At 53.1% G+C, this 27156-nt stretch overlaps 1 protein-coding gene across 2 annotated transcripts in view; it reads left to right on the top strand.

The window, feature by feature from the left end:
- The first annotated feature begins 12017 nt into the window (after positions 1-12017).
- The window catches only part of UBE2O (ubiquitin conjugating enzyme E2 O), a 55067-nt gene continuing 39928 nt past the window's right edge, over positions 12018-27156 (top strand). Inside the window, exon 1 of one of the 2 annotated variants that reach the window (XM_045985062.1) lies at positions 12018-12474. In XM_045985062.1, the coding sequence (XP_045841018.1) occupies positions 12076-12474 (399 nt within the window). In that variant the 5' untranslated portion in view covers positions 12018-12075. The remainder of the gene's footprint in view (positions 12475-27156) is intronic. The other variant, XM_045985061.1, reaches the window with a different exon arrangement.

Raw genomic sequence — 27156 nt, 5'->3', positions numbered from 1 at the left:
GCTCCACTGCGCCCCCTCACGGCCCGCCGGAGAAGAGCAGGTTACGGATCGGCCCTGCTGGCCCTACTCTTCCGGAAAACATCCCAGACACGTGGAACCTCAGAAAGGAAGACAAGACACTGCACTAAACATGACTAGACCGGGGGATCCGAACCCCCGTGGGGGGCAGGGGAGGGCGAGCGAAGGCGATCTATCCTGGTCTGCTGGAATAACAGGACAAGGCGCCTGGGAGGGAAAGAAAGAGACGAGGGGCGTGTGGCGTTGGCGAGCACGGAGAGAAGGACGCCCTCTACAGGGAAGTTGGGAGAACCGACCCGGGGCGCCCGGCGGACGCAGTCTGTGGAGCACGTGACTCTTCATCTTCCGGCTGTAAATTCAAATCTCGCATTGAGTGCAGAGACTGCTTAAAATTAAAAAAAAAAAAAAAATTTTAAAGATTTTATTTATTCATTTGACAGAGAGACACAGCAAAAGAGGGAGCACAAGCAGGGGGAGTGGGAGAGGAAGAAGCAGGCTTCCCACTGAGCAGGGAGCTCCATCCCAGGACCTTGGTTGGGATCCTGACCTGAGCAGAAGGCAAATGTCTAACGACTGAGCTACCCAAGCGCCCCCCAAATAAAATCTTTTTAAAAAATGTTTTATTTAGGGGCGCCTGGGTGGCTCAGTGGGTTAAAGCCTCTGCCTTCGGCTCAGGTCATGATCTCAGGGTCCTGGGTTGGAGCCCCGCATCGGGCGCTCTGCTTGTCAGGGAGCCTGCTTCCTCCTCTCTCTGCCTGCCTCTCTGCCTACTGGTGATCTCTCTGTCAAATAAATAAATAAAATCTTTAAAAATATATATTTTATTTTTTTATTTGACAGAGAGAGAGATCACCAGTAGGCAGAGAGGCGGGGGAGGGGGAGGGAGAAGCAGGCTCCCTGCTGACCAGAGAGACGGATGGTGGGGCTCCATCCCAGGACCCTGAGATCATGACCTGACGTGAAGGCAGAGGCTTAACCCATTGAGCCACCCAGGTGCCCCTAAAAATCCTTTTTTTAAAAAGATTGATTTATTTATTTTAGAGCGAGGAAAGGGCACAAGGTGGGGGAGGGGCAGAGAGAAAGGGAGACAAGCAGACTCCTGCTGAGCAGGGAGCCTGGTTTTGGCTCAGGTCATGACCCAACAACCTGAACCAAAACCAAGAGTCAGATGTTTAACCGACTGAGCCACCCAGGTGCCCCAAAAATACACTCCTAGAAAAAAAATGTCGAACACCAAGATGGAGAGTGACTTCATGTGTTTCTAGTCCCAGCCTTGCTGAGTGATAATCTGCTAAAGCATTTCAGAATGCTAACTGGGTCCTGACTCCAGAGCACCCTCCCCCAGGGGCTATCATCAAATTCATCCAGCCAGTGGAGTAGCCTTAGGAGATGTACCTACCAAGGAGGTCGCCAGATTTAGCAAATAAAAATGCAGGAAGCCCTGTTGAAATTCAAATTTTAGGTAAACAACCTTTTTTAAGATTTTATTTTTAAGGGGCACCTGGGTGGCTCAGTAGGTTAAGCCTTTGCCTTCAGCTCAGGTCATGATCCCAGGGTCCTGGGATTGAGCCCCACATCAGTTTCTCTGCTGGTTGGGGAGCCTGCTTCACCGCCCCTCCCCCCGCCCCCTGCCTGCTTGTGATCTCTCTCTGTCAAATAAATAAATAAAATCTTTTAAAAAAAAAAGATTTTATTTTAAGTAATCTCTGCACCCAACGTGGGGCTCAAACTCACCACCCCGAGATCAAGAGCTGCACGCTCTGCAGACTGAGCCAAACAGGTGCCCCACAAGTAATTTTTTAAGTATAAGTCTGTCCCATGTGATATTTGGGACATACTTTTACTAAAAAATTGTTTATCCAAAATTCTGATTTCCACCTCACACTAATGCAACTTTATATATCAACTCTATTCAAATTAGAAAAGAAGTTTTTCGGGGCATCTGGCTGGCTCAGTCAGTAGAGCATGTGACTCTTGATCTCTGGGTCATGAGTTCGAGCCCCACTTTGGTGTGGAGTTTATTTTTTCAAAAAAAGTGCGCATTAGGGGCGCCTGGGTGGCTCAGTGGGTTAAAGCCTCTGCCTTCAGCTCAGGTCATGATCCCAGGGTCCTGGGATCGAGCCCCACATTGGGCTCTCTGCTCAGCGGGGAGCCTGCTTCCTTCTCTCTCTCTCTGCCTGCCTCTCTGACTACTTGTTATTTCTGTCTGTCAAATAAATAAATAAAATCTTAAAAAAAAATAAAAGTGCGCATTCTCGGAGCTGTAATTTGGTATCCTATTGGTCTTCCTTGTGGGGAAAGAATTTGCCCAGCTAGCCGTGTGCACAGAGCAGGGCTTCAAACCTTGTACCATTTGGCAACTGCAGTCTTTGGCAGAGCACTAACACCTAAAACAGACCAAGAGCCCCGACCTCCACCCCGGACTGGATGTCCCATGAAGCTGGGACAATATGGGTCCCACCAGGGGCCCCTGGAGAGAAATGGACAGCCCTCAGAGGCACAGACTCACCTCAGAGCGTCCTGTGCCCCTGGCCCTTGAAACACCGCCCCCACTGGCAGGTTCTGAGGCTCTGTCCAGACTCAGGGGCAAGAGAAGATGCCATCTATCTGAGAGGCATCACAGGGGACATCACGGGCACTCCCACGGCAGAACCACAGATGAGCTGTGTATCTGATATACAGTCCGTGTAACCCAATGTCCCTCGTAGGGACCATTGGCTCGGGGTGCTTCAAGTGAGACCCCCTACTGATACAGTTTTGCTTTTTATGCCAGTCTTCTCCTTCCAGAACCAGCTCCCTGGAGAGGGTCCTGTCATAACCACTGCTCCCCAGCTCTGCTTCTGCCTATTGGCCTCCACACCACACTTCTTCTCCCAGCAGCGCTCCCCTTAGTGGTGCTGCCCCCACTCCCTCCCTTCTGGCCTCCCAGTCCACCAGACAGGTCCACGCACGACTGAATGACAGCTGTGGGCTGGGTTCCAGTTCTCTCCCACAAGGCTTTGTGGTCCCACGCGAACCACGGGCTGTGGCTTGGCTCCTGCTTCAAGGCTCCAGAACATTCTATGGGTTTGGAGTCAGGTTGTGCAAGGCACACAGAGATCTCCCCACCACCAGCACCAGAGGCCCGTGTTACCAAACTCCCCACCTGTCCCCACACAGCCTCACCTCTGACCCAGCTGAGTCCCTATCCCACCGACAACCTGCAGCAGCAAGGTTCACAGGCACGGAGGTGGCCGTCCGCATGATCGAGTAGACAACGGAGGTCTCCGTATAGGAAGAGTGTTGATAGGGGCTGCATGGTGCTACGGGAAAGCTAAGGGACTTCTGCTCTCCAGGGCGGGGGAGGGGGGGGGAAACAGCAGCAGGAAGAAAGGTGAGGCTCAAGACATGTCCCAGAATCCAAGGGATGGGGGTCAACAGCGTCAAACGCAGACAAAAAGGAGAAAAGATCTCAGATGCTCTTAACAAGGAGGCCCCTGCTGGCCTCTAAGTCCTTCGGGAGAGAGGGGTGGGGAGGGAGGCCAGATGCAGGGGAGCCGACTCACAGTGACAGAGCAGAGGTCACAGGGCAGAGGCTGTCTGTGAAAGATGCACTGACCCACTGGTATGGCTGGGGCCAGCAGGGGAAGTGGGGGAGGGAGAAGCAGGCTTCCTGCTGACCAGGGAGCCCGATGCGGGCTCGATCCCAGGACCCCGGGATCATGACCCCAGCCGAAGGCAGAGCTTAACGACTGAGCCACCCAGGCGCCCCAGTGTTTGGTGGTTTCGAGGGTGGTTTCTTTCTCTCAACTCCTTCCCCGGCCCTAAGGTCTGCCCTGCACACCTGCACTAAGCACCTTTTGCCTAATTGTATTTACCTTCCCAACCTTCATCTGTGATAAGCAGGTTCCCCAGGAAACACAAACTGGGATGGAGGACTGCGTGCAGGAGGTTTGCGGGGAGCGCTCTCAGCAGCAGCCCCTGTCAGGGTCGGGGGTCAGGGGAAGCAGCCGTGGGCAGAGGGAGAAGGTAGCCACGAAGATGCCATGATGGGGTTGCCACAGAGGCCTCAGCCCCTGTTGGGGAGCTCAGGAGCCAGGAAGCCCTGCAGAGACACCCAGCCCACGGCAGGGGGCAGACCTTCTGCAATGCATTGACCTTGGTGGAGGCCGCTTCCTGCGCAGAGAGCAGTCTTGCCAGCCAACGGGTGGGAGCTCGGGATCACTTCCATCAAGCTGCCAAGAGCTGCCCCAGCAGAGTGCTAGCTAGCACCGACTTCCGGGGGCCTTGCCAGGGAGATAATCTTGCGGCAGGGATGAGTGTTCCCAGAACAACACTCTCGCCTTGCCCAACTTCATGTTCTGCCTCTCCAGACCCAGTGCCCTTGACTGCAGTCCCACATTCTCCCAGCTCCTGTCGGCACCATTGGCTGGGACCTGCAGCCCCTTCCGGGGACAGCTTTTTTCTCCATTTCAGTGGCCCAGCGAACTACCAGCCGAGCTGAGTTGTGATTTAGACCAAGCCATTGATCTGGGACAAAGAGGGGAGCTGGAGTAGATCCTCAGGTCAGGGGAGGGTTGGCATCTGTCTCATAGGGAGGAGTTCCGTCTTGAGGCAAGGAGAAAGCACTAACCTGTGCCAGGCAGGAGGGGGTCACACAGGAGGGGACCACAGCTGTGAGGGTCCAGAAGGCTCAAGGAGAACCTGGCACTTTGAGATTTTTGAGTCCAGAGACCCAGATCTCCCCAGATGTCTCAGAGTCCCCCCTCTTTGGACAGCTGGCTCACTAAGGTTGGGAACTCAACCTCCTCTAGGGGCCTGAGTAAGACTTATTGAGTAAGTCTGGAACCTGCTTCTCTAGTTTTCTCTGTTCCCTAACTTCAGGAGTTTCACTACATGCTGCCAAGAAGACCCTCTGGCTTTTTTTTTTTTTTTCCAAGAGTTTATTTATTTGACAGACAGAGATCACAAGTAGGCAGAGCAGCAGGCAGAGAGACAGAAAGAGGAGGAAGTAGGTTCCCTGCTAAGTAGAGAGCCTGATGCGGGGCTCGATCCTAGGACCCTGAGATCGTGACCTGATCCAAATGCAGAGGCTTAACCCACAGAGCCACTCAGGCACCCCGAGACTCTCCAGCTTTAATACTGAGCCTTCGATTGATGACGCGTCACCCACAGCTTTTCGCCGTCTTTCTCCAGGGCGACTGCCCCCAACAATAGTCGTGAGGTCCCATCGTCCTTATAAGGACTGCTCTCCCATACGGGGCGGTGCCTGACACTGTTCGCTTCCCCCACCCACAGTTCCTTCCACTGGGTCACTGTCCACCGAAGCTGTAATGACTGTACCACTGTAGCGTGCTAGGGCCCAGAATACTACACCTCCACCACGGTGGGCATCCTCATTAACAGGCAAGTGAGCCGGCTGTAGAACCCACGTTAGAGTCTGTTCCCTCCCACCACACTCGGCACCAATGCTTATGGGTCAGACTCCCCAGGAAATAGACTTAGAGGCTCAGATTTGCATGAAAACACCTACTGGAAGTGCCATCAGGGAGTAAGGTCAGCACAGGTGGGCAGAGGGCATTTAACCGTGAAGACCCATTTCCCATGGAGACCTCAGCTGATCCCAGGAGAAGCTCGGAAGCTGGGGTGCCCCTTTCGAGGGATCCTGAATGGAGGTGAGAGGGCTGGGCTTTGTTCCTCCTTAAGGACAGTCATTGGATGGGTGAGGCACCTTCTTGCAGCCAAGGGCAATCCCTGGAGAGGTACCAAAGCCTTCAGTTTCAGCAGCCAGTGCCTGGCAGCTGGGGGAAGGGTTCCTGGGATCAGAAGGTGGACCTTGCCCATCTCCCCGACAGGCTTTATTTATTTATTTTTTGTAAGATTTTTATTTACTTACTTGACAGAGAGAGAGATCACAAGTAGGCAGAGCAGCAGGCAGTGAGAGAGGGAAGCAGGCTCCCCTGCTGAGCAGAGAGCCCGATGCGGGGCTCGATCCCAGGACCCTGAGATCATGACCTGAGCTGAAGGCATTGGCATAACCCACTGAGCCACCCAGGCACAAACACACACACACACACACCCCGCCCCCTGCACAGGCTTTATAAACCTCTGGGAAACAGAGATCAGGTTGAAAGTGAGGCCATGTGCCCCTCCCACCCAGAGTAGGTGTCTGTCAACGAGGTCTTGATTCTTCTGTTGAGAAGGATGGCATTTAGCTTCTTGACTTCCTGTGGATTTATTTTGAAGCCTAATTTGCATAAATAGGTTGGCTTCAGCGCATGGTTGAGCGGAGCCCCATCCTTATTCGGGGTTCGATATCTGAAAGATGACACAGGCTGTTTCCTCAGGAACCTTCCAGACTTTTCTGGAATGAAGGTGTTAAAGGCAGGGAGGGATCGCCACCTCCTGGAGAAAGAAGGGACCTACGGCTCCCTAAGCATCTGGAGCCTGGCAGGCCAACACAGAGGTCATGTGAGCCCCATACTGTGATTTTCAATTTTATAGTAGCCGCATGAAAAAGATCCAAAAGAAAGCAGGTGAACTTGATTTTAATAATATATTTCATTTAACCTAATACATATAAAGTATTGACATTTCAACAAGTAATCATTATAAAATTAAGAAGATTATTTTAGATTCTTTTTTTTTCCTCCCCCAACAAGTCCCCAAAATTCAGTGTATATTTTACACTTACAACACATGTCAATTCAGACGAGCTGCATTTTAAGGGCTCAAGGGCTACATGTGGTTAGGGGTTGCCGCAACAGACAGCATAGACCTAGAGGCTGAAGACTGAGGAGAGAGCAAGTGTGTGCGTGCGTGCGTGCATGTGTGTGTGTGGGGGTGGGCATATGTGTTTGTTCCTCCCCATATCTAGCAAACATGGAGAGCAGTGGACTTGAGGAAAGACAGAGGTGTCCCAGAGACTTGCTGACACATTTTGAACCGCTGGGAAAGTTTGGTTGGCTGGTTTTGTTCACTCAACAAAAATCTTTGGAGCTCGCGCTATGGGTCAGATCTGTGCTGGATGCTGGGGTACAGAGATGAAGAGGGGAATAAATACAGCCACATAGGAGGTACCAGGCAAGTGGGGGGAATAATCAGGGAACGAGGTGCTTGGAGGACGTCACAGATAAGAAGGCCCGCTCTGGGTTTTGTGAGATGAAAAGGAATTCTTTCGGTAAAAACAGGGGTTGAAACTTCCTGGCAGATGGTGAGCAAGGGAAAAGGCACCAGGCAGCAAAAATTGGGGTCCTGAGGGGCGCAGCTGGGGCTGGAGTATGGCGCATGTGTGCAGGGCGTAGAAGGGTAGGTGGAGGGGACCGATTCTAAAAGGGGCTACCTGTGTCATTCTCTGCTGGACCAGGAGAGCCACAGAGAGATGGCAGGCCAGGAAGCTGGAGAATCCTGTTTGCATTTTCAGTGTCCCTGGAAACAAGGTGGTGGATGGATTAGGTGGCAGGAGTAGGGGAAGGAGGCTCCAGTCGCGGTGCACTCGAGAGATGGGGATGAACTCATACCGGCAGGTCACGTTTATCAGTTCCCACTAACTGAACAGGCCCTACGCAAACCACCGTATACTGACCACGCCAGTTACGCTGCCAACAGCCCTGAGAAATAGGCACTATTGTAACTCCTATTTCGCAGAAAGGAAGCTGAGTCTCAGAGCATGAACTAGCTTGTCCAAGGTCACATAGTGAGTCGGTGACATCACAGGGCTCTCAAACCCAAGTCCGTGGGTTCTGGAATCCCACTCCTAGCCACGACACCATGGTGCCACCCTACCTCCCCATGGAGCAGCGCACAGGGGAGCTGCTCTGGACCTGGGGGGGGGGGGAGCCTGGAAAGAGGGTAGAGGGGTCATGACCTGAGCTTTGATCGCCTGTGGAGCTTCAGATCAAGAGTTAACCCTCGATGGCCACTTGGTACCCAGGTAAGTGACGCTGCGGTCCACTTGGAAGAGGAGTCTGGGAGAAGGCATGGGTTTAGGGGAAATGGGTTTGGGACATCTGGCTGGTTATCCAGGAGGTACCCATGGGACTTGGTGGTGAAGAGGGTGGATGGTGGAGTGACCGCGGCCCCATTGACCTTCAAGCTGCTTCCGTGGACGTGCTGTCCTTGGCCCCAGTGGCCGAAGAAAGGAGGGAAACAGGGTGCGCCTGCCAAACCTGCCTGGGTTCTCACTTGTTGCTCAACTGTCTGGTGCCCCCAGCACAAAGTAGGGTGCCCCATGGACTGCAACCGTTCCCGAGTCGGGAGTGAGAATGGCCCAGGGCCAGCCCCTCTGGGCCCTAATCCTGACTGTACTGCAGGGTGAACTTGGGCAAATCTCACAGATCTCCCACGGCATCCGCACAAAAAGGGGTAAGGCTCTAGGGGCAAGAAGGACCCCTTTGATTCCAAAAGCCCATGATTCTTGAGCAGTTGCCAGCTGGAGCCGCAGGCATGGGCATTTCTCCGGCTAGGCCAGAGATGGGGGTGTGGGACGGGTCCCCAGGGGAGCTCCCCTCCCACTCCACCTTCCTAGCTGAAGATCCCGGTGCTGAAGGCACCCTAGAGCCTCCAAATACGCGCTCCAGGGTAGAAGGAGTTCTCTGGGCCCATCTGGATTCTCTCGGAGGGGGAAGCTTGGAGAGGCCAAGCAGCTGGGGCTCCCGCATAGGCCAGTGGGAAGTGCACACTTCTCGACCCAGTGGCTGTTTGAGATAGGGATAAGACAGGGCCTGCTTCCCAGAGATCAGCTCCTGGCGTTGCCTCCTCACCCCGCCAGCCCCTTAGCAAGGGGAGTGGCCAGACCGGCTCAGTTTCTTGCAGGCATATTTGTAAATAAGCAAAATTCCCCTGAGAAGAATCTCTATCCTCCAAAGAGGGCTGGGTGTTTGGGGCCATGAGAGGAGGGGTTTCTCCGCTGCGGAATGAAGGGGTTTTCTTTGTTGTTTGTTTTCATTCGGCAATTATGAAAATAAGAACTAGGCCAATGCTCCCATCCCAGTTCACCCCACTCACCAGCTTGGCCGTGCAGCCTGTGGTTGGGGGTTCGGGGACTGGGGAGGACTCAAGCCCCCAACTTTGGGGCGCCTGGGTGGCTCAGTGGGTTAAGCCTCTGCCTTCGGCTCAGGTCATGATCTCAGGGTCCTGGGATTGAGCCCCACATCGGGTTCTCTGCTCAGTGGGGAGCCTGCTTCCCCTTCTCTCTCTCTGCCTGCCTCTCTGCCTGTCAAATAAATAAATAAAATCTTTTAAAAAAAAAAGCCTCCAACTTTGACTGGAGCATCTTAGACCTGAGTGAGGTGGAGAATGTAGGGGAGGAATGTACTGACCCTCTTCTAGAAGGACTCTGATGCAGCTCCAACTGGGGTGACAAAAGGGCTGAGAGATAGCGCGGGGCAGCTCCTTGGGTGTATGGGGGAGGATGGGAAATGGACCAGACGGAGGGACAGGAATCTCAGGCCTTTGACAACCCCTGATATGGCACATCGCTGAGCACTAGGACTGTGCCAGGGGCTGTACTAGGCACTGGGGTGACACGCATACCTAGGATATGACCCACGTGCTCAAAAGGGGGTTAGTTAGTGAGGGAGAGATCAGCATTCGAAACCAAGGGATCTTACCTACAACCTAGCAGTTTCCTGGGGGAGGGCAGGCAGCAAAGCGTGCTTCACAAAAGGGGGCTCATGCTTGCTCTCTCACCGAGGACTAATCTATGTAAAGGTGGATAATCTATGCAAAACACTTAGTACAGTACCTGGTATTAAGTTACAGCAAAATAACCAGGAGCTATTATTAGCCATTATTACAAGAAGCCGGAGAATAAACATGGCATGTCTTCCTGGAGTGCCAATTTTACTCAACGATTAGGGAAGAAGGACGTTCTTTTTATATTAAAATGAGCACAGGCATGTGCAAAACTCACTTAGATTTTTGACATCAAGGATTTGGGGCCCGCATTGCCCTGCCCCTTCACCCCACTTGCTCGCCCCCTCCCCCAACCCTTGCTAGACAGAGGAACTAGAAAAGCCCCTGCACTTGGAGTCAGGAACACTGGATTCCAACTTGGCCCGGCATGTTACTATGTTGTGACCTTAGACGCTGAATTCCTGGACCCTGTTTCCTCATGGATAAAATGGGGTTACGTACACCTATATCCAGGGGCACCTGGCTGGCTCAGTCGGTGTAGCCTCCAACTCTTGATCTTGGGGTCATGAGTTCAAGCCCCAGGTAGGGCCTAGAGCTTACTTAAAAACAAAACAGCAAAAAACAAACAAACTAAAAAACTTCCCCAAAACAAAAAACGTACACCTATATCGACAATTGTCGTAATAAGATAATATATGTGAATGTGTCTGGTCAATTAGAGGTCTTAGGTTACGGGGCTAAGGAGACAGGGGCATGGTAAGTGGAAGTGAAGCTGCTACATGATTGCTGTTTGGCCTGGCAGGTCTTTATGGGGGACAGAGTGGGGAACGGAGTCCTCCCAGCAGCGGTGATTCCAGATGGCCACTCCGCACAGTGGTCTGGGATGGAAAGGCTGTGGGTTGTGAGCCAAGCCTTGCCCCCAAATTGTATCCTAATTCCCCTTCAGCTCATTTAGCCACTGTTTTTTCTATACCTTAGTATGTGAGTTTTCTAAGATCTGGGTCCATTGACAACCACCCCAACCCCAATATTCCATCAATATCCTCGAAGTGCTTGGCTTGGGACCCATCACATACTCAGGCTGCCATGTGCGCTTCATGTATGTTCTTGAGACTTTTCCAGGAGTGTGGCCTATAGCCTTGGCAGTCCGTCAACTACTCAAAGAACAGGGATCCCGCCTTTGAAAAAGAACCCAAATACCGTAATATTGAACCATCGCTACCAATGTATCTTTGATGGTCTTACAGAAAAATGTGGAAAAAAATGATTTTGACTGAGAAAGATGAGGGCCATCACCTGAGCATTCTCAATTTCCTTCTAACAACCCATTATGAATCTGTTCTCTGAGAATGTTATCTAAATCTTTGGGAACTTACTTAAGGGACACATGAGTATAATTACTTTTTATATTTTAAAATGGCAATATGGAGCAAACCGTAAGTATAACAGTTCTGCCTGTCTAGAATTTTGGTCTAGGAAGGAGGGTTGACATGTTCCAGCAATGGTTAAGCTTCATGGAGGGAACTACGTCTTGCACGGTTCTGTTTCCTTCGGTTCTTCCAGCTGCCCGAAGAGCGAGTTTGGTATTATCACCCCTCTTCTACCGATGAGAAAATTCAGGTGAAAAGAAGTTTATCAGCTTACCTACCTTTATAAGATTATAAGTGGCAGCAGCAAGGATTGGAATCCACAGCCCCTACTCCTACCTACCTCACTATCCCACCTCTCGCCATGTATACTAAGCCTCATAGACCTTTGAGTCCCTCTGAAACCCAAACCAGAGAGGCCACTAATGCTTGCTTATCTTTCTGATCCTTCGGGGTCATGACCTTCCCAAACTTTGCGTGTAATTTCCTAATACAATACACTCCAGATAGGCGCTCTCTCTAAATCTTTTATAGCTTTGCTTACAAGCTGCCCTGGAGTTGGTTTTAGCTATTTAATATGCCTCTGTGTCGTCTCTCCAGCTAGGATGTAAACACCTAGAGGACAGGGACGGTGTCTGGCTCTTCCTCACCCCTCCCAGTGCGTAGGACTGGGCTGGAGACGCCGAGGAGGCTCATTAAAGGTTGTTGACAGTCTCGGGACCAACCTCCGCCCCACCTCGGCCACTCCCCTTTCCCTTGAGCCCACTGGCTTCCTCCTCCCGGGTGCCCCACCCAGTCTTGCTCCCCTAACTTTTACCCCCACCGGCCCCGCCCCTCCCTCGCGGTGTCCACTCTTCCCCCGCCCCCGGCAGCATCTCCAGCGTCCCCTAGCGACGAGGCAGGAGCTCCTAGCAACCGCATCTCGGTTCCCTGACGACGGCGGCACGCAGGGCCACGTCAGCGCGCCGCGGCCCCGCCCCCGCGCCGGCTGGCCCCGCCTCCCCGTGCCGCGTTCGCCGCCGCCGCCACCGCCAGCAGCGCCGCCGCCGCCTCCCGAGACTCGCGCAGAGCAGTTATGGCGGATCCCGCAGCGCCCGCGCCCGCAGCTCCGGCTCCCGTCCAGGCCCCGGACGCGCCCCCGACCCCGGACGCGGCCCCCGCCGCGGCGCCCGCCCCGGACTCGGCCTCCGGGCCGTCCTCGGACTCCGGCCCCGAAGCCGGCTCGCAGCGGCTGCTGTTCTCTCACGACCTGGTGTCGGGCCGTTACCGCGGCTCGGTGCACTTCGGGCTGGTGCGCCTCATCCACGGCGAGGACTCGGACTCGGAGGGCGAGGAGGAGGGCCGCGGGAGCTCGGGCTGCTCCGAGGCGGGGGGCGCGGGCCACGAGGAGGGCCGGGCCAGCCCTCTGCGCCGCGGCTACGTGCGCGTCCAGTGGTACCCGGAGGGCGTCAAGCAGCACGTGAAGGAGACCAAGGTGCGGCGGGCCGGGCCGGGCCGGGGCGGGGCCGGGGGTCGGGGACCGGGGGCCAGGGACCGACGGCCGACGCAGGGACGGAGTTGCTGCAGGAGCCCTAGGCCGGGGAGGGGAGGCGCGCGTGGCGCTGGCCGGAATGGTGCAACTGCAGTGGGCCGAGGCGGGAGGACGAGCCTCCGCGGAGGGGACGCCCCGGTGCAAAGTCATTGCACCAGCCGCGGGCCACCGGGCCCCGGGCTTCCCCACGCGAAGGGACGCCCAAGCCTTGCGGTGCCGGGGTGTCGGCCTCAAGATCCTGTACGTGGACCCACTACGGTGGGGAACTCCTTTGGCGCTGAGGCACGCTCGGCATAACACCAGTGCGGCGTTTTGCTAACCCTAACTGCATTGTGCATCCAGAAAGGAAGGCCGGACCGGGTCCGTGCGGGGCAGGGCTGTGGGCGTTCCAAAACAAAGATAGAGGGGGCAATCTCGGGCGGTATAAAAGCCCAAGAAGTTCCATAGATGGCAGAATGCCTTATTATGGGTAAAGAAACCCACCCCCTGCCCCCCCTTTTTTTTTTACCTTGTTGCCTCGTTTTAATTGCTGCGGGGAACTTTGTGAGTAAAATCATTAACAGTCAGAGCCGTGATATTAATAGTACAGGGTGGGGGAGATGGGACAGCTGCGACTAGGACTGAGGACTCCCAAGTGCAGTGGGACTTCTTGAAAAAAAAAAAAAAAAAAAAATACTATGGAACCATGGATGGAGAAGAGCCACCCATCTGGAAACCCAAGGTTTTTTCCTGACCTGGGCTGTCATGCAAACAGCAGACTCCCTTAAGGTATTGGGGTAAGAATGGTGAATATTGCAGCCCTATAGACAAAGGGGTTTATCATCTTAAACCTAAAACCTTGAACCGGGGTTGGTTTGGTGGCTGCTGCTTCTGTCTTGTTTTCCTGAGTGCGAATTCCTATCAGTGATTCACACTCGCAGGCACACACCCCTGTATCTCTCACCCCTTCTTCATCTGCTCCTCTTTCGCCCCTTGAGGAAAACATTTCTAAGCAGGAATCAGGCCTGAGCTGTTGACAGGTCTGATTTCAGGGGAGGGCACTTGAGAAGTTAATCTGGGTTTCTCACACCCTGGGAGACAAAGGCCACATAGGAATAGGGCTTCTTGCCATGCTACAAAGGGGGTCCGTGATGATGGCTCTTGGCAGGGGAAAGGCCCCACTCCTGGGAAGAGCCTGTGATCTACTTCCTAGTGGCAGAAGTGACTTGATACCAGCAGGGTCTTTCTTTTCGTTTCTTTTAAGATTTTTATTTATTTGACACAGAGAGAGAAGGATCACAAGTAGGCAGAGAAGGATCACAAGTAGGCCGAGAAGCAGACAGAGAGAGAGAGGGAAAGCAGGTTCCCGGCTGAGTAGAGAGCCTGATGTGGGGCTCGATCCTAGGACCCCGAGATCATGACCTGAGCCAAAGGCAGAGGCTTTAACCCACTGAGCCACCCAGGTGCCCCCAGCAGGGCCTTTCTCCTTGCCAGTGTGCAGGCATCCACAGACACAGAAATCCGCATACAGGACCCCTGGCTTCCCCTCAGAAAAATGCATATCAGGCATTAGCTGCTCTGACTCGGGAAAGAAGATTACAAGTTCCTGTGCAAAAGTATGTGGAAAGTCGTCCTTTTTATAGCGGAATGCTTGTTAAAAATTACCACGTGTCATTACATCGGAAGGAGAAGATTTTTGCTCTTTATATAGTGTTTCTGCATTGTCTGAACTAACGAATGGCTGCTGATGTCTTTCTGTGGGTTTTTGGAAACTGTTTTTCCCTAACCATCTTCTCCAAAGGTTGGTGACTTCTGGAATGCCGCTCATTTCCCTGTGTCATGGCCTCCCTGCCCGGGGACTCAGCAGGCCGGCCCAGCTGCACTGCCGGGAGCTGCCATGTTTATCCGTTGTCGTTCCTGTTCATCTTGACTTCGGGGGTTAACTGTATTTACAGTGGTGTTCCGTCTGCCTCCTCCCACCGTGTGCACTTATACCAAGTTTGACTTCAAATACTTGTCTAGGAATTCAGTAGAAAATCATCGTAAGGCACCGGCGTGAACACACTCGGAAGCTGCCCTCTTGTGATTTGCTTCGAATTTGTTGAACTCTCCTCTTTGCCACTGGAGTGTCTGTAGCTTCTGAGCTTAGCCAAGGCTAAGGGGCGCAGGAGCTCTAGGAAGTGGTTGCGTGTAGTGTCCGTGTGTGGATGGCAAGACCCGGTTCTTTTAGGAATTAAGAGTAAGTTTGGGGGTGTATATCTGATAGGTAGCTGTAGGTCACCCTGAACCCTAGGCATAGATGACCCCGACTAGGGTGCTGAGTGGGACCTTGCAGTTTAGGAAGACTTCTTTTCTTCCCACCTCTCACCCCTTATAAATCCGAGGCGGTGATGTTGTGCGGTAAAGGAAAGGCCACTAGGGCGCCTGGGTGGCTCAGTAGTTTAAGCCACTGCCTTCGGTTCAGGTCATGATCTCAGGGTCCTGGGATTGAGTCCCGCATCGAGCTCTCTGCTTGGCAGGGAGCCTGCCTCCCTCTCACTCTCTCTGCCCGCCTCTCTGCCTACTTGTGATCTCTCTCTCTCTGTGTCAATTAAATAAATAAATAAAATCTTAAAAAAAAAAAAAGAAAGGAAAGGCCACTAGACCAAGGCTGCACATTTAGGTTTTGATTGCTACTCCATCACTAATTTGGTTATGAGATTGGAGAACCCAGTTACTGATAATGTAATGTGGGGACGGTATCGAGAAACATAATTCTTCTTAAAGCTGCCACCTCTTGGATTTTTTTTGTTTTTTTTTTTTTTGTTTTTTTTAAATAGTACCCTTTGAATGTGGAGTGTTTAGTAGGCTGTGGGCTGTCTTTGTAGTTTTCAGGTCAATTTGTTGGGCAATGAGTAAAGGCCTAATACTAGTCTCAAGTTTTTAATGAACAAATTCAGAAAGAGAGATGAAGAGGCTGGCCAACAAGGTCTACCCCCTCCTGGCCACTTCCGTGAAAATTATCAACAGAATCGAAATAAGTAGGGGCGCCTGGGTGGCTCAGTTGTGAAGCGTCTGCCTTTGGCTCAGGTCATGATCTCTGGGTCCTGGGATCGAGTCCATATCAGGCTCCCTGCTCAATTGGGAGCCTGCTTCTCTCTCTGCCTGCTGCTCCCCCTACTTGTGCTCGTTCTCTCTCTCTCTCTCTCTCTCTCTCTCAAATAAATAAAATCTTAAAAAGAGAGAAAGAGAAAAAAAGTAGCTCTTACTTGAAACTGCAGAATTTATGGTCCAGTTCCTGAGGCTTCCAGCAGCCACAGTTAAGCTTTCTTAGGACTTAAAACAAGCACGTGCCTTGTGCTCCTTCCTTTCCTCAGTCTTTTGTCCCCTTCAGCGTGGCAGCTGACCTCCCCACTTGCAACTTTTCCCGTTTGGCCGCCGATCTTCTGAGACCTGCCCCTTCCCCATCAGTGGCCATCCTTGAGTAGCATTTTGGAATAAAACCAAACGCCAGCAGTCTCTTTGCCTTCTTGAGCACTGGCTAGACATGGTGGGTCCTTCCGGTCTCCACCTGTCATGGTTGGACAGAAGGCCCCTGTTCGGAAGAGAAAAGACGCTGTCCGTCAGGCCAAGTTCGGGGGCTTCCTGTTCATGCTTTAGTTTTCCCATCGCGCGTGCGCTGTCTTTTGCTTCACATTGCCACAACATCCAGAGCTGCTCCCGATTTGAGGTTTAATGTCTCTAAATCAAAGCTGTGTGGGGGTCAGTCTGCTTTTCTAAGGCTGTGTGTGTGTGTGCGTGTGTGTGTGTGTGTGTGTGTGTGTGTGTGTGGCATCCCTCATGACAGGTCCCTTAGGAATGGGCTTTTCGGTTTATTTTTGGCTTCTACTCAAGCCAGCGTTTCCTTGGGGAAAACTTCAGCTCCAGCATCATAGCATGTGAAGGGTGTTTGCCTCACTTGTCCAGGTGCCGGACCCATTAAAAACAATTGTTCTCAGTGATGTCATAGGAAGGAGTTCCGTAAGGTGAACCGAGATGCAGGACTGAGTGCGTCTAATTGCATTTTATTCAGATAGGATCACAGCACTTGCAGACTCACGCTGCTGTTGTGTGATTTTATTCTTTGTCCTTTGGTTCCCCCTTCGAACTCTGGGAACTCAGTGCCTTGAAGGCGTCTCCATCTGAATTGCTCCTTCGCTCAAGGGCACTTTCACTAGATGAGGGACGTGTGTTTGTGTCCTGTGATTGGAAGTCAGAAGCCTTGGGTGCTCTTCCCCGGCACCTACTCTGAATGACCTTGGCCTAGTCACTGCCTCATTTCCTTCTGCGATAAAAGACAAGGTCTGTCTTTCTAGCCCCTGGAACGAGCCTGAACAGAAGCGAAGCTGGGCGGTCCGGCCGCTGGGCTGTTGGCAGCCCCATCCCAATGGCCGTCACGCGGAGCCAGCCCGGTCCCTTCGGGACATCACTTCTGTGCATCACAGAGTGCTGTGTCTCCAGAGGCCAGAGGTGCTCCAGAGGGTTTTGTTTCAGTGCTGGAGGAGTCCTACTGACCGATCATGCTGTTGCTCATGACCTGGTGGATTATAGATATTTCTTATTGAGCCTCTTCTGTGAACACTCATGAACTTCCCCCCTCTGTTACTTATACGCGTTTAAAGAAACACCTGTCTTGGGGCACCTGGGTGGCTCAGTGGGTTAAGCCTCTGCTTTCGGCTCAGGTCATGATCTCAGGGTCCTGGGATGGAGCCCTACATCGGGCTCTCTGCTCAGCGAGGGGCCTGCTTCCCCCTCTCTCTCTGCCTGCCTCTCTGTCTACTTGTGCTCTCTGTCAAATGAATGAATAAAATCTTTAAAAAAAGAAAGAAACACCTGCCAAAGTCCACTAACCTCCGGGGTAGAGGGGGACGTGGAATGAATATATATGTGTATATGTTTTCCAGAATTTGGAAGACATCTTTTGAAATATTCAAAAGAATGAATTACAAGGATGGGTAGAGTATTGCTTTTGTGTTTTAAAATAATAATAGTAATAAGGACGAGCATTATGTAGTGTTACTGTGTGACAGGCACTGAGTGCTTTATGGGTATTACTCGGTGCTCCTAGCAACCCTGCGAATTAGGGACTACTGTTCCCCTTGTATTTCAGAGGAGGAGCACTGCTAATAAGTGGAGGAACCTGCCTACAGATTGAAGTAGATGTAGTTCGCTCTCACCTGAGAATGTTTAAGTTCAGGATTCATAGATCATTACCGTATCAAGCACCCTGATTAAACATGAATCACAGACCCTGTGCCTGGCATTAATCATCCAGTCTTCAAACACTTGAAAGTCTTAGTAGGAGAGGTTGTAACCACAGGTGAGGAGAGAGGAAGGAGCAGGGTGTCGGGATGGGTGGAAGGAGAGAGGGAGATCGCACTGGGGAGCCAGCGGGGGAGACACCAGATTGACCCTGGCCGTGAACTTCTGTTCTGCACCTTTCATTCCATAGCCCCGCAGTCATTCTCAAAATAATTGTCAAAAAGTGCATTTTATTTCTAGAGAACCTGTGAGTACCCCTAGATGTTGAATGAAAGCAGTCTCTGTAAGTGTGATTCATTCCAGCTCTGGTTCATCCCCCCTCTCAACACCCCCACCCCCGACCAAAAGTCCGAGGAACTGGGATTTCCGTGTTGTCTCAGAAAGGGTCAGTGTTAGGAAATCCCGCTTCACCTCCTGCCCCCAAAGACCTGTCCCCTCTCTTGCTGCTGTTGTCGCCCTCCCGCGGGGAGTGCTGAGTCATGAGACAGGTTCTGAAGGACTATTTGGAGAGAGGCTGAGTGCCACTCGGTTCCTTCCCCTTTAGTTGCCCCGAACTTGACCGAGCTCTCCACCTTGGTTCTGTTGCAGGGCGTTAAAGGCCCTTTTGCGCCCTCCCCATCCCCACTTCATTGTTATCCGTGCTTTTCTTTCTTTCTTCCTTTCATTCTTTTTTTAAATTTTCCCGTTCCATCTAGAGAAATTTCGCTTTTTTACTCTTTGATCCCGGGGCCTCATGTTGTCCAGTGGAACCTCGGCGGGGCCAGGGTTTTGCGAGAGGGGCGTGGTTGTAGTGTGTGACCTGAATCACCGTCCCAACAGTGCTGGGCCCTGGCGGGGCTTCAGGTGCCCCGGCGGTCCCCGGTCCCCTCGGAGTTGGCTGTGGGCTGATCTCTTTTAAGAGCCATCCTGGAGTTCTCGCAGGGAGGACTGATCTGAGCTGCTGTGCGACTGTGACTGTGACTGCCTCGCCGGCAGTTTTCCGTTTCCCTGCCCAGAGCTTAGCCTGCGTGGGGGGAGGGAGGGTGTGCTGATTCAGATGGATGCTGGAGAGAGGGAGATGTGCCTTTTCATTTTCAAGATGCTCTCACTTCCAGTTACTGGGGTTTGGGTGTGTTTAGCCGCAGCTCCTTCCGCGGCCCCACCTGCCCAGTGGCCGGGCGCCAGGCCACAGAGGGTCGCGCTTTCCAGCGCTCGCAGCTCCGGTGAGCGGGGCGCACGGTCGGAACCGCTCCTGTGTCTAACATCTCTGCCGGCCCCGGGGGTGCCGTATTAGGAACCCCCTGACATACTGTCTGTGGTTGCAGACAGGGAGGAGCAGAGCGCTTTCTGGAAATTTTTGTAGTTCAGAATAAAATGGAATCCTGTTAGGGGATAGCCCTCTGAACTCACACACTCCAAGGCTGTTTGCCCTCGTTTTGCTCTTCTGCTGCGCTCTGAGGCTGAGGGGTGATGGCCTGCCCTCTGTCCGGGCTCACCGAGTTGGATGGGTCCTTTGGTCACTTCTGCCCACAGTTGATATACTCTGTTCTTCTGAAGCATGGTTGGGAAAAGCAAGTTTTCTATTTAAACATTTTGCAGGGGCACGTGGGTGGCTCAGTCAGTCAGGCATGTGCCTTAGGCTCAGGTCACGATCCCTGGGTCCTTTGGGGCTCCCTACTTGGTGGGGAGTCTGCTTCTCCCTCTCCCCCTCCCCCTGCTGACACGCTTACGCTCACTGGCACACCCTCTCATAAATAAAATCTTTTTTTTTTTTTTTAAGATTGTATTTGTTTATTTGACAGAGAGAGACCCAGCAAGAGAGGGAAACAATAGGGGGAGTAGGAGTGGGAGGAGCCGGCTTCCTTCGTAGCAGGGAGCCCAACGAGGGGCTTGATCCCAGGACCCTGGGATCACAACCTGAGCCGACGGCAGATGCTTAACGACTGAGGCACCCAAGCGCCCCTAAGTAAAATCCTTTTAAAGAATAAAAATAAACATTAAGGCAAATGATACACTCACTGTCCGGAAGTATTCAGCTTGGCGGTATGTACTGGAATGAATGGCCTTTTGGGGTGAAAGCTGGTTGACTGGTCGAGGGCTTTGTGTATTCCAAGACTGACACATTAAATTTTTTGTAGTTGGATCAAAGGAATAAGACTAGATCACTTTTGGCTTAAATCAGTAACAAAGCTGTATCTGGTGAAGATTCATTCTAGCCATGGCAATTTAAAAATCTTTAAATTTAAGGTACTGAGTGGTCTTTCAAAAAAAAAAAAAAAAGGAAAAGAATAAGTCGTCAATCCTATCCAGTAATGAAATGAAAGCCCCAGCCAGCAGGAGAGATTTCCTGCAGTCTTAAAAAGAGTTCTTCATTTGCATCCTGCAAGTGAGAGCTGGTTTTGCCCACTCCGCAGCTCTGATGAGGCTCTTCCCCCTTGCTTGAATTTTGATCCTTTTTTGCGGGAGCTGCTGCTGTGGCGATGGTCGCTGATGCCCGTTGTGACTGGCGTGTTCGCAGGACGACTTGCTGGCCCTCGTAGGTGCAGGTGGGAAGAAGCGGACACACACTTCTGTGTCTTGCGTGGCTTCCGGAAGCGTCGGGAGCAGACGTACTCGTACTCTGTGCCGAAAGCATCCCCTTATTCGTCTGCTCTGCCTGTTTAGTTACTTAAGGGAGCTTAGGGCCCTGAAGGTTGATGATATCCTCAAGCCCAGGAAGAAAGAGCGACTCTCCCTACACGCAGCTTGCTTTGGGGCCACCCCAGTCCTCTGCTGGTCGCCAGCGGTGTCTGCCCCATTTCCTCACGACCCACAAGCCCCTTAAGCCTCTCCCTGGCCACTCTCCCCACTGGTGCCAGGGGCTCTCCTGAAGGTCACAGAGGACCGGTGGAGTTCCGGTTACTGCTTTACCCACCTTTCCCTTGTCCTTGTCCTTTGTTGATTGTGGTCAGTCCTGCCCTCGTACCAGAAACTTCCTTCCGTTGGGTTCCTTCTACGAGACTCTTCTGAATTTTCCTCCTTAGCCTTTTGTCTCTCTCCTCTTCTCTCCGTGAGCCTTCTTCCCGTATCACGTTCTCGCTCCCCTCACCGCCTTGCTGTCTTGTCTTCAGCGCTCTGGTTCACCCGCGTGGCCGCCGCCAGTCCAGCGGCTTCCACCGGCACCACATCCCCGCCCCTGACCTGACGGCTCCCTCCTGTCCTCTCCCAACTGAGGACCTTCTGGCTGCGAAGTCTCATGAGTGTAACTGTCCTTCCCACCCCCAGATGTGTGGCATTTAAAAAATTCCTTTTTCCAGCTTTGGATCATGGAAAATCTTCACACATACAGAGAAGTTGAAAGACTGGGCCAGTGAGTACTGGTTACCAACCGTCGTGAGTCAGCGGTTAGCATTCTGTCATCTGTGCTCTCCCCGTACGCGTGAGCGCGTGTAAATACATCTTCTCCCGAGCCATTTACAAAGTTAGAAGCAGGCACGATGGCAGACGCCTCTAAATACTTAAGCTCGCATCTTCTGAAATTCAGGATATTTGGGATCGTTTTAAACGTGCGTTCTTGGGCTCCCATGCTGATGTAAGTGTGCGGTTCAGCAGCGGTAACGTAGTCATGACGGGCAGCCAGCCCCGTCCCCTGTCTCCAGACCGACACTTGTCGTCTTGTAAAACTGCACCTTGATGCCCGCTGAACAATAGCACCCCGTCTCCCCCCACGCCAGCCGCTGGCCACCACCATTCTCCTTTCTGACGTGAGATATTACTTCATTTAGTGTAACAGCCTTAAGGTTCACCCATGCGATAGTATAGGTCAGAATGGCTCTTGTTTTAAAGGCCTAAAGCTGGATGTACAACTTTCGGCGGATCCTTCCGTCTGGACACTTGGGGAGCTCTCCCGCCTCAGCTGTCGGCCCAGCTTGTGTACGTGGTGTACAGGATCTCTTCGGGGTCCTGCTTTCGGTTCTCTTGGGTGTATCCCCAGAAGTGGAATCACCGGATCATATGGTAAATTTATTTGTTCTTTCTTTTATTTGAAGAACTGCTATCCTCTTTTCCACAGCAGCTGCACCCTGTGCCCGTCCCCCCCACCCCCAGCAGTGTGCAAGGATCCCAGTTTCTCCACATTCTGGCCGACATCTGTTATTTCCCGATTGGTTTGTGGTAGTCATCCTAATGGTGACTGTCGTATCTCACCGAGGTCTTGATTTCTGTTTCCTTAAGGACTGGTGACGTTGGGCATCTTTTCATGGTCTGCTTCATAGTTTAAATATTTAAGTCCTGGGGGCACCCGGGTGGCTCAGTTGTTAAGCGCCTGCCTTCGGCTCAGGTCACGATTCCGGGGTCCTGCGATGGAGCACCGCGTCGGGCTCCCTGCTCGGCGGGAAGCCGGCTTCTCCCTCTCCCACTGCCCCTGCTTGTGTTCCCTCTCTCGCTGCCTCCCTCCCTCTCTCCCTCTCTCCCTCTGTCAAATAAATAAATAAAATCTTAAAAAAAAGAAAGAAATGTTTAAGTCCTTTGCCCATTTCTGAATCGGGTTGTCCCAGGGTGGTTGTTGCTGAGCTGCAGGCACTGTCTCTGTGCCGGACAGCAGTCCCGTGTCAGACACGCGATTTGCGGGTGTTCTCTCCCGCTCTGTGGGTTTCCATGAGTCCAGTTTGTTTCTTCCTTTGTTGCCTGTGCCTTTGGCTCCCCGCTCCCATTCTGTTCAGAATGCCTCTCACGTCCTCTGCATTGCCGTCCTGCAGCACAGCTCGGGCTCGCTCTCCGGCAGTCTCGTGCCTGGGCTGACCTTGCCCGGCCTCGCTGCCTCTGGGCCCTCCCTTAGCTCAGCCCGCGTCGCCACAGGCTGACCTTCCAGAAGACCGCTTGGACTGTGTTAAGACCCGGCCTCCTGACGTGCCTTAGCTCGTCACTCCAGGCTCCTCGCCCACATTGCGCGATCGGTCTCCTGCCCCTCGGGCCGCCTGCATCTCATGGGCTCCCCCCACCCACGGGCGCTCTTCTCTGCCTCTCACGCCCCACGACACACGCGAGTTCTCTCTCCCTGGCTTGGAAGCTTCTTGAGAAACCAAGACAGTGTGTCCTTCCGTTCGGTGAAAGCTTATATTCTGAATGGCTCACGTGTAGTTTCATGGGAGCTGTTGGAGCTAACTCGCCTCCCAAGAGTGTTCTGCACCTTTTCCCAGGCATTTTGTGGCGGGTGCAGAGCCGTGTGGGCACCTGGCCGGCTGACACTTCCCCTTAGGGTTCTGGTAAGTGGACCGTGTCATTTATTGTCCAAGCTGGGCTCTTCTGAGAGCACTGTGAGTAGCTGCTCCAGGACTGAGACATGTGGGTGTCCAGACACTAGGAAGGCAGATTTATCAACAGTAGTTGACTGTTCCAGCAGCTTCCATCACGAAGCTCTCCAGGTAGAGTAGGAGCCCAGTAGGCGGGGGTAAAGTTGGTCAGAGCCCGGTGTCAGCTGTGGCCAAAATGTTGCTGTGTCTGGGGCTAAAACCAACAGAAATTGAGCCGCAGGCTCTCCAGGAACCTGAGCCGGGAGAGCTAAGGCTGTGTCTCGTGAAGCCGGTGAAAAGGCCCCCTGGTTGGTGCCATTCTGGGTTTCCTTCCAGTCCTCAGAGCAAGCTCTGAATGATCTGGAAGAAAAACACCAGTCTAACGTTTAAGAGCCGTCCGAGTTCTCGTGTCCATGGAGCTTTAAGACCTTGGTGGAAGCACCCAGTCTCTCTGAGCCTCAGTTTCTCAGCTTCTAAAATGGGCGTCGTCCCCATCACTCAAGGCTGTCATGAGGAGCAGCTCTGACCACCCAGGTGGGAGCACTGGCCAGACCCGCGTTCGTTCACACATGTGAGCTCGGGGGTGGAGCTGCCGGCGTCTTGGGCGCGAGGCCCCCCTGCTGGAGACGGGGGGCCGCCCCAGCTGTGCCGTAACGGGGCACGCACTCGCGGCTTCGTGCTCTGCCGGCCTCAGCGCTCTGGGGGGGCGTCCTGCCCACCCAGCCTGGTGTTGGCAGTGCGTATGCCCGGCCTGCTTCTCCGAAGGAGTCGAGCACCATCGACTCAACACTGCTCACCAGTGGCAGCAGGAGGGTGGGGAGAGCACAGAGACGTGGAATCCAGACCAGAACTTTGAAAGGCTGATGTGTGTGGCGCCATCTGGGGCTCTTGCCAAAAGAGCTGGGGTGGGCCTGAGACTCTGCATGTCTTACGAGCTTCCGGGGAGGCCAACTCGCTGGCTGGGACTGACCTGTAGGTCCTTCAAAAACCCCACTGATGTCAGTAGCTTCTGTTTGTGTGCCCCCGCCCCAGTTTTATTGGGTGTAACTGGTTTGAGGTTTTAGTCTCCCCTCTGCCGTAGTCTTCTGGTAGCAGTGTTAATGCCAGAAATGATCAAAAGAGGGGGCGACAGGAGGGAAGGGACATGAAGTGCTCCTAATAACCGGGTAGTGCTTTCAGATCATAGTGTTCCCATTAGAAAGACCTGCTTCCCGCCCGCCCCCCATGGCCTGCGGACCGGCATTAATACACAGTCGCTGCTGAGACTTCCATGGGCTTTCATGTCTTCTAGGAGGAAAATACGGGGGTTGTTATGAGTGTAGTGCAGCCGGTCCAAGAGGAAAATGATTGAAATTTGCTATTTTTTATCCATCCGCCATCAGCGGATTCCTGCTGTGTGCCAGGCGGTGTAACACATGCTTTACATTACCATCTTGCGTCTTCCCTAGAGCGGCCTGTGTCCCCATTTAAGAGCGGGAGAGCCTGCAACCTGGAGAACGCCTGTAACCCGCCCAGAGCCGCACGGCCGGCCGGCGAGGGCCAGAGCCTGCTGTCTGTGCTGCCCACGCGCACGCTCGCCCCCCAGGCTGCACCGCCGCCCCAGGCCCCCGGCGGGGCGCTGTGGGCCTCCAGAGAGCACCCTCGATCCGGGCCAGCATTCTTTCTGGAAAGGGCCAGAAAGTAAATAGTGGAGGCTTAGCAGGCTGTACTGTCTCCTTCACAACCAATCAGCTCTGCCGTTGTAGCGTGAAAATATTCAGAGACAACAAGTGGACGAACGGGTGTTTCCAGTAAAATCTTGTTTCAAACAGGCAGCAGGCTGGGTCTGGCCTGCAGGCCATAGTTTGCCGATCTCTGCTCTAGATGAGTCCTGCTCAGTGCAAATAGGAGGTGAGCCGCATCTCTAATTTCAGACTTGACAGGAGCCACATTTGAAAAAGGAAAAACAGGGCACCTGGGTGGCCCAGTGGGTTGGGCCTCTGCCTCCGGCTCAGGTCATGATCTCAGGGTCCTGGGATGGAGCCCCACATCGGGCTCTCTGCTCAGCAGGGAGCCTGCTTCCCTTCCTCTCTCTCTGCCTGCCTCTCTGCCTGTCTCTCTGCCTACTTGTGACCTCTGTCAAATAAATAAATAAAATCTTGAAAAGGAAAAACAGGTGAAGTTACATTTACTAAGTTGGCCTTGACCCATTACATCCAAGATGCAGGATGCCGTGTCTGCATGTCATCACTGTAAAAGTCATTGTTGTGTTTTACAGATTCTGTTTATTTAGTTTTGTTTATTTTTAAAGTAGGCCCCATGCCCAGCGTGGGGCTCGAACTTAAAACCCCGAGATCAGGAGTTGCACATTCTCCCGACTAAGCCAGCCAGGCGCCCCTAAAACTTGCGAATGAAATATTCTACAGTCTTCTTTCTGTAGTGGCTCATGTATTAGCAAGCGCTGCTTCAGAAACTTAGTCTGGTGGGAGAGAGAACCCTCTCTCCAGTCCCTCACTCAGCTTCGTTTTCTTCAGAGCAGCGTTATTCGAGATCTAATTGCTTCCTGTCCTTGTTTATGGTCTCCCTGACCAGAAGGTAAGGGGGCAGAACGAACTGTTCACTGCTCTCCATGCCTGAACAGAGCCCGGCCCAGAGCTGGTGCCCAGGGCTCCCTGTTTGATGAGCTAATGGGGTCTTCATGAGGCAGAAAGTGCTGAGTCCTGTCTGGGAGGCACAGACCACATTTCTGAGGGGGTTCGTGGGAGAGGATTAGGAAAAGTTTCTATGCAGGTAGCTTCTGAGCTAGGCCTGGAAAGGGAGAAGGATTTGGAACAACAGTGGCCGGACAGAAGGGTGTCCTGAGCCGGGGGAACAGCAAAGCCCCACGCAGGAGGTTTGCATGACATTTGGGAGAAATAGTTCCCTGAGGCCTTAGAGCTCCCTTACACTCACACATAATCGATGGCCCTGGTGAGCTTTTATTATGTGTATCAGTGTTTACAGGTAAGAAATTGAAACGAAACTTAAAACCCAGGAACAAGCAGGCAGGCGCTCTAGCTCTCAGAGCAACGACTGCACTAACCCAGGGAGCCTCTGGGAAGATCCAGGGGAGACTCCGGAGAGGATGGGAGCAGGAAAGGCCATTCCAGCCAGTAGGACTGTGGAAAGGTTTGGCTTTGAACCTCCCGACAGGCAGGGCGTGAGGAGAAGGCGGGCGAGAGAGGGGACCCGTTGGCCGGCCTGGATCTGGGTGCGTGGGAAGCATTTCACCAGGGGGGCTCCTCAGCCCTCTCTGGGAGAGCCCTGTGGGGTAGGTGTTGCTATTTAGTGTGTCTTACAGATGAGGCTGCCCAAGGTCACGTCCTAAGGGAAGAGTGTGGGTGAAACCCCGGCGGCCGCCCCCACAGCCGCCCGGTCTTCCGCCCCTGCAGAGACTTCGCATCACGCTGGTTCTGTGGCGTAAAGGAGTTTGGGTTGGTGGTGTTTTCCCCGTAATGAGGAGCCACCTTGAAGCTGGCGGTGACTGACCTGGCAGCAGTTCATACACTGGAGGAGGTGGGGGTGCTGGAAAGCCTGGGGCCAGTTAGGAGGCTTTTTCGGGGCAGGTGAGTTGTATTTTTGTGCATCTAATTTGTGTGACACCACACACACACACACACACACACACACACGGCGCAAGAGTGTTGGAAGTGCTCTGTTTTCATACAAAATGGCCCCTTCGTGTGGCACCTGGGTGACTCAGTTGGTTAAGCGTCTGCCTTTGGCTCAGGTCACAATCCCAGGGTTCTGAGATCGAGTCCCGTGTCGGGCTCCCTGATGAGCGGTGAGTCTGCTTCTCCCTCTGCCTCTGTGATCCCTCTCGCTCTCGCTCTCTCTCAAATAAATAGTCTTTAATAAAAGAAAACAGCGGCCCCTGCCTGTGAACGGACAGCTCCGCCAGTATGCAGTGGACAAAGCAGCAACGAATTCCAGTCGGGGGAAGATGGGCGTGTTGGACTTCGTGAGGGCTTTAGGGGCCTTTTTAAGGATAATTTTGATGATGCTCCATTTGCCCCTGGGACCAGACTCCCAAGTAGAGCTGGGACTGTTGAATCAGAGCAGTGCTGGTGCTTCCTTGAGTTGGAGCAGTAGGGGTGGA

The sequence above is a fragment of the Meles meles genome, chromosome 18 (genome assembly GCF_922984935.1).
Source record: "Meles meles chromosome 18, mMelMel3.1 paternal haplotype, whole genome shotgun sequence".
Lineage (NCBI taxonomy): Eukaryota > Metazoa > Chordata > Mammalia > Carnivora > Mustelidae > Meles > Meles meles.
This window is presented reverse-complemented; position numbering and strand designations above follow the sequence as displayed.